The sequence below is a fragment of the Mytilus californianus genome, unplaced genomic scaffold (assembly GCF_021869535.1).
Source record: "Mytilus californianus isolate M0D057914Y unplaced genomic scaffold, xbMytCali1.0.p SCAF_2, whole genome shotgun sequence".
NCBI classification, from domain to species: Eukaryota; Metazoa; Mollusca; class Bivalvia; order Mytilida; family Mytilidae; genus Mytilus; species Mytilus californianus.
In genome coordinates, this window is record NW_026262668.1 from 116,624,763 (window position 1) to 116,639,444 (window position 14,682).

At 32.3% G+C, this 14,682-nt stretch overlaps 1 protein-coding gene across 1 annotated transcript; it reads right to left on the reverse strand.

The window, feature by feature from the left end:
• Nucleotides 1-1,860: 1,860 nt before the first annotated feature.
• LOC127727775 (uncharacterized) lies at nucleotides 1,861-10,928 on the reverse strand. Its single transcript, XM_052234892.1, has 4 exons — nucleotides 10,907-10,928; nucleotides 5,363-5,515; nucleotides 2,942-2,977; nucleotides 1,861-2,042 (listed from the first exon to the last, which is right to left on the reverse strand). Exons 1-4 carry the CDS (start codon nucleotides 10,926-10,928, stop codon nucleotides 1,861-1,863), a joined length of 393 nt encoding a protein of 130 aa, XP_052090852.1.
• Nucleotides 10,929-14,682: the final 3,754 nt, after the last annotated feature.

A 14,682-nucleotide genomic window follows, 5' to 3' on the forward strand; every position in this document is an offset into this window, starting at 1 on the left:
AGGCTGTATATATAATAAAGTTGATTTCATTTGACACTATGATGAAAAAAATATTGGCTACAACAATTTTGTCACGCAAACATGACGAATCGACAACTATTGTTTTCCGTTTTCGGTTCACACGATCAGAAAGTTATTAAAAGTATGTAGCGCATTTAGGCATTTAGTGGGGGTTATAAAAAAGAAACTTTTTTTTTCTGGCATTCAATCAGTTTCCTTTACTATTTATGGAAATGTCAACAAAAGTTTAAAATTTGGAAAGTCTAAAAAAAAAATACTCATATATATAATTATTCAAAAGTCTTTACAGTATTATAGTGCCATAATTTAAGGTATACAAAAAGAACGCTTCTTTTATGGCGTTTAATGTCGGTATCATTTTAATAAGCATATAGTAAGATGCATGGTCAAAGCTATACTGATTCCGCCAGTGATACAAATTATATTCAGTTACAAAACCTTAAATATTTCCTTAATTTGAATGTTCCTGGTTCTTTAGTATATATTACCAGAAGGAGGCTACATCAGTGCAATATAACAACACTACTTACGGTTCAATAAGGCTGAAAAACATGATAAAAAAATCATCAAGGATAAACGCGACCAAGAACATTTATATTTATAGTTTCATATAATACACCGGGACATTTCACTCTCGTAAATTTCACGTGAATTTAGATTCATGTGAATCTTGCGTGAAATTTCACCTCAAACGAGCTTATACGTGAAACTCATGTGAAAGTCACAAGAATTGTTATCACGTGAAATTAAAAAAAAAATGTATTCATATTTTCCAATTTAATTAAAATCATGATAAATACCAATTTATTTTGTACAGTATACGCGAAATTCAAGTGAAAAATTTCACGTGAGTTTCACGTATAAGCTCGTCTTAGGTGGATTTCACTTGAACTTCTTGTGAGATTCATGTGCAATTCGCGTGGGCAAAATTTGCTTGTGTATGATATTGAATGTTTTCAACGCATTTATTTTAAACAGTTGTTTATACATGCAAAATGAAACCAATTTTAATCTAGCTACGTGACATTTAACAAAAAACTTTTATACCCAATAGTGGTTTAATGGTGGTTGTATGCAAAGAGTTACAATGCCATTTTGGGGTATTATATGTCGATCATACTGTATAAGCACAGTAATCTTTTGTGTGTATTATAACAATTCGACTTTTATATCAATAACAAAAGTGACAATTTAAATATGAATTAAGATAAATTAAAAACTTAAACCATGGGAATTACATAGCAACACCATCAAAGACCTTTTAAAATGGTAATGGAAATTAGTTCCCATGGTAAATTAAAAAAAAATTATCAGCCTTTTGAAAGGATTCATTTTCATGACACTGAAACCAAAGTCAACTAATTATAGCAAGATGTTTTTTTATTGTGACTGTCATTCAAATAAAAACTTTGTGCCATTCAAATTTGGACATTATCTCATTAAAACGGAGTTTGTTTTATGTAGGCTTTGTTTAATTTTACATTATACTGTATTAATCGAACATTTTAGATCCCAGCTATTCAACATGGCGGCTCATTCCTTAGTTACGACATGTCAGTTGAGAATGTGATGGTTAATCTTAGCCAACGAAAACAAAAGCTATGATAAATGTAGAACGGAAAAAAAGACTTCTCGTTCACAGTAAAATGGTTGCACGACATTAATTCATCTTGTGATACAAAATACAATATACCGTACGGTAGTAGATGCGTTTAAAAAAATATAATGTCAGCGATAATCCAAACAAAATTTGGATTTTTGTTGTTGTTGATAGTTTAAATAAAACATACACAGAATATATTTTCTAATGTTACTAAATTATATTCTCTTTGAAATATATTAATGATTTCTTACATAATACATACCATAATATTCAGTACAATAGTTACATGTCAACGGACATGTCTGAATTGCATATTTTTTGGTATCCGGTACTGCATTTGGATTACACAATAAGTTTTTATAAGTAGCTTTTGAACATCGACTATCGTGGTCTATACACGGAGGTAATGTCGTAGTTCCTATAATGTACAAAAAAATAACAAGGTAAATTGCCCTACACGGGAAAACTAGGCTATTGTGAAATTTTTGTAATAACTACTGCTTTCATACTGTACTACGAGTCATTCAGTTAAGAAGTAAGAATGATTGTTGCTTTGGCAATACACTTTGGGATCGTACGTCTATTTCAATGACATATGGCACAAAAGATTAAAAAAAACGAAAATTTTGATGATTATTAGATTATGTAGATTGCTAACCGTTATTATATAAAGATAAAGTGAAAATGTTAACGTGTAGTGTGAGATGGTAAAAAGTTTTTAATATTTTATACATCAAATTGTATAAGACAAAGAGTTTTGTAAATAGCAGCTGTGTATAGTATTTCGGAGAAATACATTGCTTGTAACAATTTTCGTGGAGTTTTTGTACAGGTAACAATTTATTGTTAGTTTTATTTGTTTACTGAATATTTCATAAAAACAAAGCGTAGTCTGTGCTGTGATCCAGCCAATTTTTTAACCAGTCGAACATTATTTCTGATGTCATTTTCTATATATTTTTTTTCATTCTAACAACTCCTGTAACACATGTCAAGACAATCCTCAAAACTTGGGTCAAGATATTTTATTCTGACATTAATTAATCCAATTAGAACACAAGGATCGAAAGTAGAAAGTCAATAGTAAGTCATTATTATTTCACTAAAATATTACCAGCGTAATTTTCATTTTTTGCCTCGCCTTGCAAAAATATTTACTTCACAGAACTTTGATAAATATAAATATAATTAACACATCCATCCATAAAAACTTCATCATTGGTATACATTTCAATGATATTTAAAAATGATTAAAACTTAAAAATCAGCTATGGCTTGAATTAATCTAACTTGCATGAAAAACTTGGCAAGACTTACCCGTCAACGTGAACTGAGTGGGTGCTGTTCCGTTTACTGAAATACATTATTGAAACGTATATTAAAAACGCCAAGGAACAATTTGAAATGTTGATGAACACTAAGATTATCCAGAGTACCATAATTCAATGGTTTATACATACCAGCCCCTTACAAAAATTGATGGTGTTATATAAAAAACCTTTTTTTTTGTAATTTTAGTCACTTATTTATCTATTAAAAATATTTCAGTTCCTTTAAAAACAGCTTAAAATCATACATTATTTCAGGGAATACACATGCTAAGAAAAGTCTGTGTTAAAAAAATTTAGAAATATCATATTTTAGTGTTTGAGGTGTTTTCGTGACATTTGAACAAATAATTAAAAAATTAAATAATAACGTGAAGTCTATTGTTGGGATTCAAAATCTGTTTTGTTAAAACACTTTAACAATTGAGAACAACTGAGAATAATGTAACAAAAAATTCATAAACGAAAAGTACAGTTAAACGACTTTTACATTCGTGCCGTGGTTTTCTAGTAGAATGCTTATATTCTTACGCCACAGTAAGAGTCGATCGTTCAATGACGTCATTTACACCGATCGACCTCGGGTAACTCATTCATAAAAAGCATACGACGCGGGAGTATGATTGGATCAACCCAAAGAAATTATGACGTTGCCGATCAGCTGACATATTCAACATATTCGTATTTTACTACGGATTGTACTCAAGGCGTTTGAAGAACTTCATCTTAGAATGTAGAAGATTAAACCATTTAATCTTCATTTCAACCTCTATTTTTATGATGATTTGGACATCTGTTGACACACCATTATTTCATAATTTAGTTTAATTTTTTATTTTTTTTTATTTCTAATTTTCATTATCTATTTTATCATTTAAGCCTAATATCTTGGATAAGTTTTATCTTAAAGAATTGAATTGCATTTTGAATTTTAATACTTAGCTCATTTAATTTTCAATTTGCATCTAGTTTAGTTATGAATTTGCATCTAATTTAATTTTGAATTTGCAGCTAATTTAGTTTTGAATTTGCATCTAATTTAGTTTTGAATTTGAATATAATTTGCGGTTATCCAAAGACCCTTTGTCCATGGGTAGGTAACCGACATAAACCGTGATCTTACATGTATTTCGCCAATAAATAAATGTTTTCCTTAAACTATTTCTTCTCTCTTATAATTAAAAATAACAAGTTGAATATCTACGCAACTTCATATCTCGATAATTTTATAGGAAAACCCTTTTTAAAAATAATAACTGCTGTTACTTCATATATAACAAGAACTGGTCGTCAATTTTAATAAACTATTTTAGAAAACCACATTCAAGTTGTGAAAGTGCAAGGTGATAAAATAAAGCATACTTACAATCCTATTAGACTTTAATTCCACTTCATTGATATTTTGAAAATGTTTATAAGAATTTCTATAACATTTCTGAACAGTTGAACAGTTTGGTTTGATTAAACAAATTGCACTTTGGTCAGAATTTTTAATAAACTGCAATAGGTGGAGAGCAACACTTACAGTCAAGTCAAAGTAACTAAGTTTTGAATTATAACCATATCTCATTTAACTGTGATTGTTTCAATTTATGACACTGATATTGAGTAAATGTCTACCGTTTCTTCCATATGTTTCTTTTCTTAGTTTAAGGCGCCTTTTCTCCGTATTCAGAATAAGGACAGATGTTAATGGATATATAGCCACCATTGAACGAATCTAAAACAAAACCACCTTCTTCTCCCTTATCTATCAAAAATATACATGGAACAGTTGCAAGGACTGACATTTTAAAGCTTACAAAATATAATCTTTCTAGCTTTATGTCAGTGTCACATCAATTAAGGAATAACAATTCTGTAGTTGAAGAGTTGCCACCGTCAATTGTCGATTTGACGGTCGCAAATGCAGTTTTACTGGCGACGCGTAGCGGAGATAGTAAAACGGAAATTTGCGACCGTCAAATCAAAATTGACGGTGGCAACTCTTCAACTACAGTACTGTTATTCCGATTCTAATGCATTACAAAAAGAAATACTACTTTAAAGCTTGAAAAAATGTATAAATTTGACATACAAAAAAATTCCGCGAAAGTTCATGAATGATTTTGGCGCAAAGACGTCATGGCTAAACGTGACGTCATACAAATGAAAACTTACAAACTGGAGGTTATTACGTTACCTCTACGATTCAAATTCGGATAAAATTACACTAAAACGGCGAATTCGAGGTAGGTGTTGCTTAATTTTCAATAATATTGTAGTAATCGAACATTTGTTGATCCAATCAATTCAAAATGGCGAGTCCCTCCTTAGTTACGCCTGGTCAACTGTGGATTTGACGGTAACTTTTAGCCAATGAAAAAAATTGTTACATAAAAATTGCATTAGAATAACATTTAAAACCTACCTCCACAGAGGTTGCAAAACTTTGGACATCTGGTCCATGCTATATTTTGTAGTGTAGGTGTAAGAGATGTACATAAACTATAGTGGTTGTTGTAGTCTTGACAATTGAAATTAACATCTTCATGGTTTGTACATAAAGTCATTGGTGTTGTTCCTGCAACATATAATATTTCAATTACTATTACCATATTCTTTCCATTTCAATTAAAATCTTCCAGTTCCTGCTTTAGTTGTAGGATAGATGATTGATCACATTCTAAAAGGGAACATTACCACGTATTCCAATTAGATGTATATAACATTCATAGTAATTAGTCAATATCAACGATAAATCCTGCTGAACAACTTATGTAATTTTGATAACAAACTGTTTCTGAATAAACCTAGAGGTTCTAAAGAGCATGTGTCGCTCACCTGGATTTATTATCACTTAAAATGGAAGCTCTCCAACATTGTAGACTAGAATATAATTCATGACTAAAATTTCATATTTGTTGATATAGTATTGTTGATATTTTTTTTTTGTTAATTTCGGTTTATCTACTATAGGTTTTGCCAAAGACACAAACATTGGTAAAAATCCTACCTCCAAAGGCAGTGACCTCTTATAAGAAGTGGACTGATATTTTTTCTTTATTGACTTCTTTGTTGAACGTGTCTTGCTGGTCATTTTTACTGTTTATAATTTCTCTCTATCTTCTACTTTTTTGGGCAAAAAATGCCAAAAGCGTAAACATATTGTTTAATGTCAATAATTCATGTAAAGAGTCAACAGACAATTTCGGCTATGCTTATCTATTTGTTTATCTTTCTAGCTAATCATTTATCGTTTTGAAGTGTTTGTGTGTCGATTGTAGTTTTCAAGACAGTAGGCTAAAAAGCAAGAAGATAGGCTAAATCGTCCTTTAAAAACAACATCTCCTATAAAAAGTCGAATTACGATTTTGGCCATGTTACATATATTAAAGATCTTGTCTTGTTGATATTTTTGCTCTTTATCTGTCTTGGTTGGCAAGATAGAAGGCAAAAAAACTAAAATGGTAAAGAAGCTCATCATAGATACCAGGCTTAAAATCGCCATTTATTGACAGCAGGTAGATCTCAACATTTTTGCTCCAGTCAGATTTTCTCTATCGATAGAGGCTTTTAAGAAATAGACAAGACTTGCATTTACCCCAATATGCTATATTTGCCTTGACGGCCATGTCGGTTGGCAAGCGGGGTCATCGGAATTTTTTTTCAACTAGATACCGCAATGACGAGTTTGGTTAAAATTGGCCCAGTTGATTCAGAGGGGAATATTTTGAGTAAGTCAACGGAAGACAGACGGACAACGACGACTACGGACAACGAACAACAAGTGATGAGATTAGCTCACTTGACCCTTTGAGTCCGGTGAACTGAAGAAAATAAGAATAAACAACAAAATATTATTGGGCTTACTCACTTAATCAAACGTTAAAGTAACTGTTATAATTGAGTGAGTGAATGACACCAAAATAAGCGTCTACAATTTGACTCCTGAATATGTGCATCATTAAATTTCAATAATTTACCAAACTCCTTTTTTGAATGACGTTATATAACATTAAACCATTAATTTATATAATTGTCCCTTTGCATTTTCGCGGTGATTGGTCATTCATTATGTACTATTCCCATATGCTGCCAAATTAAGGCGACATAAGTTGGCCGATGTTCAAACTCCTAAATCAATAAGGAAAAGACAAATCAAGGTGATAAACAAACACCAATGGAATCCGATGAACTCTAAAAAGAGCAAATCCGGGTGCGTCGAGAGGGGGAGTGTCTCCTGCTATGCATGCATCATACGTCAAGCGAATTTACACTCAGTCAAAATGTCAAAATCGGGAACAGGACACAATCGGTAAAATTACCGATCAGAAGACTGTGCTGGTATCTAAAAATCTAAGACAGAGAACATGTCTCTTAATAAGAGACACTGACACATCGTATTGATCAACAAATTCGTGGTGGTGACCGTAAAACTTATGGAATGTAGATATCAGTCGTTCTTCCTCATAACTCTATAGGACCAGATTTTGTGTAAGGTTCACACCCCTGTTTATGAAGTCCGTATGATGTGAACCTTCACGAGTGCAGTGTATTCAACAGATTAGCGATCATCAAAGGTGTTAATTGGGCCATACACATGACACTTAAAGAACATGGTTACATACAAAAATGCTACAAATGTACTTTGAATTGTAGAATTATTACTTGTGAAATAGAAAAGCAAGCCAAAAATGATTTTTTTTTCATATGAGAATTTTGAGGTCTGGAGATAAAATGAACACATCATCATTGCATGCCATCACCGGGTGTCTGACTTTCATCGATCAAATCTATTTTTTTATGAAAATTAAAAAAGTCGTTCAGTTTATTCTTAAAAAAAAATTAAATTGGTAAAATCCTGTCAGAAGATGTATATATAGTTCATACGGCGTTTACGGATATTCGATGCATTCTCTAAATTATATGAATGTATCCATGTAGTCGAACCTAAATGGGGATCTTTCCATGTTTTGATTTGGACATTTGTTATATTTCGTTTGACACTTAAACTCGTCGATTAAGCCATCCACGAGAACCACAAAAATTGATACCCAATGAATAAAAGTACTTTCACAGTAACTGAGATATGTGAACGCCGTACGATGGAGAAGATGGTATGTTACTGCCGAGAAATTTGATGTCGCGACAATTAGAATGTTGAAATCATCAAATTTGTCACAGATTCTAGTTTGAAGTTGTTCATCTGTGTCAAAATCGAGGAAAAGATAAAGATATGAAACAGACCTTATACTTTCGGTAGTATCATTAATATCAAGTTCACTAGGATATATAAGATACAAGCACTCATTGAAAAGTGGGTTATTTTGTGACGGAACATCATCAGTTTATCTGGATGTGAAATTAAAGAACTTAGCAAGAGGATTTTTCTTTTTGTCTTTGAGAAGGTCCTGTATGAATTCTGCTTTATTTGAGTACAAAAGCAAGTCGGCCACTAGTGGTGCATAATTAGTGCATATTGGAATACCGACCGGCTGCTGAAATATCAATCCACAAACCACCTCAACAAATATGTTGATGATGAAAAAAGTCCAGCATTTTTATGATATCATCTTCGGTGTATTTGTCGTTTAGAATCGGTGTGGTTATGCACAAAGTAAGATTTTTCATTACCTAAAACAAGGAATTTGTATTACGTTTCCCATTTTTGTAGATAAAGATCTCTTAATGAAACGATGTAGTTGATCTTTCAATTGAGCATGGGGAATAGCAGTGCAAAGCGTAGAAAATCAAGGTTTTGATGTTAAAATATTTCTGAAGGCCATCTTTTGGTGAATGGTGGTAACAACTTCAGAAGGATGTTTGGTCGAACATATTGACTACCCGGCTATACATCGTTCTTTATAAAGATTTTTGTGAAGTTTCGTATTCCAGCTTAAAAATGGGAGATTTTCATCGTCTTTTTTTTATGTAAGTACCAAATAAGAGGACGAATTTGTAATTTTCTGAAATTTCCTCTTTCCAACACTCGTGAGCTCATTATACATAGTAGATTTTCAATACGATTCTGAATACATGACCCAAGAGCAATCGGGAGGTTTGATTTATCATCCGTGAGGGTAAAGTTTTCTAATATCCTTTTTGTGATTGAGAATCTTGAAAGCAATATGTTAAGTTTAAGTATATGACATGACGGGTGTAGTTTTATCTTTGAAGTAATCGGGTATTGTTTTGTACACAGATTTTTGTTTTGATGGCACCCAACCCCTTATTATCAAATTCCTCACGAAAAAACTACATTTTCAATCATCTTTGGAAGTATGTGTCTCTGGTCAAAAGAAGCCAGATTGTTTAAATTCACATTCAGATATATTGATGATTTACATTAACAATCCAAATTTTTCTGATTGGGTTCCTTTAATATATCCCCCAGAACTAGAAATTAAAGAAACAACAGATACGGCTTCCTCCGCCTCATTTTTAGACATATACCTCGAATTTGACATAAGCGACCATCTCACTACCAAAATCTATGACAAACGATACGATTTTAATTTTGAAATTATAAATTCCCCCCACCTTAGCAGCAATATACCAGCTTCACCTGCATATGGGATATACATTTCCCAAATCATTCGGTATTCAAGAGCTTGCAGCTGCTACTCAGACTTAATAAAACCAGTGTCTGAGCAGAAAGTTGATGAACCAGGAATATGTCAAAAACGTCTCGTCCTTTTTCTAAAAAAAAGTTCATCGGAAGATACCAAGACCTAGTTGATAAATATTCCGTATCAACTTCATAAATAATACATGATGGTCTTGAAGTAAAGATTCTAGGTACTGACCTTGTTTATCATCTTAATTACGTGTTATAATGTTTTTTTATTTGTTTTTGTATAAATTTAACCATTACTGTTGAGTCCATTTTTGGTAATATCCTTTTGACGTGGCTCGTTATTTATACATCCCGCCATTGTGTTATTGTGCTATGGTAATTTTTTTGTATTCTTGTCTTTCATTTTGCTCATTAGAGTATCTATATACCATTTTATTTTTCTTTGTTGAAATAGTTATTTGTGTTTATAGTGATTAAGATTATAATACAATGTTGACTGCTGTACCTCAATTTTTGACATTTTTACCTTTTATGTCTGTTTGTTTTGCTCACACATTGTTGTCAATATAATGGAACATGTTGTCAATATATTTGACTGTCATACAACTAAGAGGTTTAGCTAGCTATAAAACCAGGTTTAATCCACCATTTTTTACATAAGGAAATGCCTGTACCAAGTCAGGAATATGACAGTTGTTTTCCATTCGTTTGATGTGTTTGAGCTTTTGATTTTGCCATTGGATAAAGGACTTTCCGTTTTGAATTTTCCTTTTACTTTTGAATAACCTGTGGTTAGCAATGTCCATAATTATTGCAACCAATGCAGAATTTGTATCAATTACAGAAGTGTTTTGGCCCCTTGAAATAGTGAACTGAGATTTGATAAAGGTGTGGAAAAGAGTTTAGTTCCAATATAGTGAATTCCCAACGGTTTATTGACAGAGGATAACAAACCATGCATCTATATTCTGGATGTGAACTGCGGGTGGTTTATATGTTTGACCGTGACTCTTATTGCACCATAAATCACATGGAACAGCAGGTCTTTTATAATTCAAAAATTTCTGTATCGCGCCTTACACCCCTCCCGTGTTACCACAAAGAAGTCAATATATTCTTTGACGTATTAACAGTCGTATCCGGCTAATTAAGCAACACGTCTCCAGACTATTCGAAATGCTTCGTCAATTTGATAAACATTCTAATGGATAAATTCTTATAGTTTTTGATGTTCTTTTTCAAAATGGTATCTAGCGACCCGTCCGCTTTTTTTTTTTAAAACCGTGAATAATGTTTTTTAAAGGTATTGAACTAGCATTAGAAAACCACCTTTATGATATCAGTAAATGTCAGGAAAACTTTTTTGTATTAAAAAATGAGTATAAACTTACTAACCATCAGTTGAAGTTAATCCCATGGTGGTTACTTGAGCTGAAAAATAAAAACTAGTTTTAAACAATAGATTTATAACATTGACATGTCAATTATTGGAAGTTGTTTGTTGTCCTCTTGATGTCTTTTTGTCGTTTGGATGCTGTCTCATTAATATTAACCCCACACCCTCTTCAAAAAAAGATCCACTGCAAATCGGATGGAACTAAGAACACCAAACTACTACACAATAAACTTAAGTGTCATGCGACTCAATAGTATGGATATTGTTTGTTTTCAAGTTGTGAAAGTTGAAAAAAAATACAAATTAAACAAGTAAAGATTAATTATTTGCCACATTATAATATTTTTAAGGGCACTATTAAGGCATTTAGTTTTATACTTCACGATATTAGATTGGTGAAAACTTTGTTATACAGTGAGTCACCGGAGATAGCTGAATTGGAAGCTGAAGTAATAACTAGTTAGAAAAAACAGCAATACTTGACCAAATCCTTTGTCTATATTTTGTTAGTATCCTTACACATGCACACTGCATCGAAATCTTAAACGTACAGTACTGATCATTTCAACAATACTCTAACATCATTCCCTTGGTTTCTTCATTCTGTATAAAATATTGTAAAATAAACTCACCAGTTACAGCTGCTGTGGAAGCTAGTGGCGTTGTGTCTGTAATATCAAGAAGTTAATTCTTATTTGATTATTTCCCATTAAAGGCATTAATGTTTTTATCCTTTTAATTCGTGATATTTGACAAAGGTATGGAAAAGAGTTTAGTTCAAATATAGTGAATTCTCAACGGTTTAAGTTCAGAGAATAACAAACCATCTAATACAGAAAAGCGCTTTGGACGCATGAAATTTATAACGTGTTGTTTTCATTTTTACAGCACTGGGTCGATACCTCTGCTGGATGACTATCAGTCCCCGAGGGTATCATCAGCTCAGTAGTCAGTACTTCGGTACTGACATGATTTATAACAAACTTTTCTACTAAAATTGTCCGTTTATAAATTTTAAAATTATAAAGAAATTAAGGTTCAACTCCCTCGGGCAAAAGTGACCTTAGATGGATTAGGCTATTTTTTTAGGACCTTTTTGGTCATATGGTTTTTCAACTATTTCGGTTCTTATACATCCTTGGCTTTCAAATATTCGACTTTTAGCGTTCCTGATGAATGTAGATCCAGAAGAGCGCTTCGGACGCATTAAATTTATAACGTTTTGTTTTCATTTTTAATATTTCAATAATCAAGAATGAATACTTAGAAAAAAGGAAAGATGCAAACGAGTATAAAGTATATAAAAATTAGGAAATATATACAAAAAGCTCAACTCGAATAATAATAATAATAATAATAATAATAATAATAATAATAATAATAAATGTTACCTGCATCACGTTACCGTGAAATTTTGCAATGATATTTTGTAAATCATAACAAGTTAAAGTGTATAAATTGATTGTAAGAAACAACTGTAATTTTATACTGGCCGACGTCTATCGCTTATTTTACGGTTGTAATTGAGCACAATTTCGATGAATGAGAGGAGCCGGAAAACGAATACTTGCTATTGTTTAGTATAAGACTTCTGTCAGTGATAAAAGACACAACAATCATTCCTATGAAATTGCAAAATCTTGCAAGATAAATGCATGCGTAGAAAAACAAAAGTGCACACGCTGAAATATATCACCTGTTTTACTTATCATGATTGAATATATGTTGAAAGTCTGTATATATATGACTGTTTTACTACAAATATCACATAAACTTAACATTATCAATTATCCATGAGGTCAAGGTGAAATGAACCCTGTCAGACAGACATGTACACCTTACAATCATACCGTACACCAAACATAGTTCGTCTATTGCTTATATTAACTGGGAAACAGACTTTATTACGAACATTTAACATTGAACAATGAACCATTAAAATGAGATCAAGGTCAGATGAACCCTGCCAGACAGACAAGTACAATTATTCCATACACCAAATATAGTTTAACTATTGCTTATAGTATCTCAGACATAGACATAACCATAAAAAACTGAACATTGACTAATGAACTTTATAAATAAGGTCAAGGTCAAATGTACCTTGCTAGACAGACATGTACACCTTTCAATCATTTAATTCAACTTACATAGTTGACATGTAGCTTAAAGTATCTGAAAAACAGACCAAACCGTAAAATCTTAACATTGACAAATGAACCATGAAAATGAGGTCATGGTCAGAAGAAACTTGTCAGTCAGTCATGTTCACCTTACAATAATTCCATTCACCAAATATAGTTGATTTATTGCTTTTTAAGTCCGTGACCACGAAAACTTTACCTTGATAACTGATTAATGAAATGAGGTTGAGGTTAGCTGAACCCTGTCTGGCGGACATGTACACCTTACAATCATACCATACACCAAACATATTTCGCCTATTGCTTATAGAATCTGGGAAACAGACTTTATTACGAACATTTAACATTGAACAATGAACCATTAAAATGAGACCAAGGTCAGATGAACCCTGCCAGACAGACAAGTACACCATGCAATCATTCCATGCACCAAAATATAGTTTATCAATTGCTTATAGCATCTGAGACATAGACATAACCATAGAAAACTTAACATTGACTAATGAACTTTAAAAATGAGGTCAAGGTCAGATGTACCCTGCTAGACAGACATGTACAGTTTTCAATCATTGCATACAACTTATATAGTTGACCTGTAGCTTAAAGTATCTGAAAAATAGACCAAACCTTAAAAACTTAACATTGACAAATGAACCATGAAAATGAGGTCATGGTCAGATGAAACTTGTCAGTCAGTCATGTTCACCTTACAATCATTCCATTCACCAAATATAGTTGATTTATTGCTTTTTAATTCCTTGACCACGAAACATAACCTTGATAACTGATCCATGAAATGATGTTGAGGTTAGAAGAACCCTGTCTGACAAACATGTAAACCTTGCAAGGATTCCGTAACGGTATACCAATTATAGTTATCCTATGACTCGTAATAAGTGAATATTTCGCATAACAAAAAAACTAAATATCTTTTTAAGCAGTCTCTGTACCATGGACAATGGACATTTGACACACGGAAACTTCATAGCATAAGGCATACAAGGTATGAAACATCCAGGTCTACTACCTTCTGAAATATAAAGCTATATACAAATACTTTATACCGTCGCCAGATTGTAATCCCAATGCCTCGCATTCTTCGTTTTTTCGTCGCAGGCGATACAACGAAAACGTAATCTGTATTTACGCAGAAAATTGTAACAGTTAAATCCTAAATTTCTAGACGCCTTTCAATCATAATTGTCACGCCTAGCGAATTGCAGGAGAATAATAGATACATCCCAATTGGCAATGGACTGACTTATGGAGATAATTAGGTACATGATACTTTTAACCATGTATTGATAAATATATATATTTCAAATGGTTTTAAATCTAATTATGTTTTAAATAGTGAGAAAGATGCTTTAGTGAATCAACTTTAATCTGCATTTATTTCATGTGCATTGCCTTAAAGGCATTTTAAAGTTGAATGAGAATATACGGCTTCAAATTTCCATGTAAAACAGACTCACCGGTTACAGAAGCTGTGGAAGCCATAGGGGTAGTGGCTGTATTAGCTAGAAGGTAAACAACAAGAATTTCATTTTGTAGTTTTTTAAATATCTCAGACTTCAGAGTCAACGTTATAAAACGTCAAAGTGCTGATTTGGTGCTCAACTCACACATTT

Bases quoted from the DNA above. Each gene is read 5' to 3' on its own strand.
- LOC127727775 (XM_052234892.1), bottom strand. From the start codon at position 10,928: ATGGGATTAACTTCAACTGATG. The intron at 5,516-10,906 runs GTTAGTAAGTTT...TATATGTTGCAG, and splicing joins GGGATTAACTTCAACTGATG to GAACAACACCAATGACTTTA. The intron at 2,978-5,362 runs GTAGGTTTTAAA...AATGTATTTCAG, and splicing joins GTTTTGCAACCTCTGTGGAG to TAAACGGAACAGCACCCACT.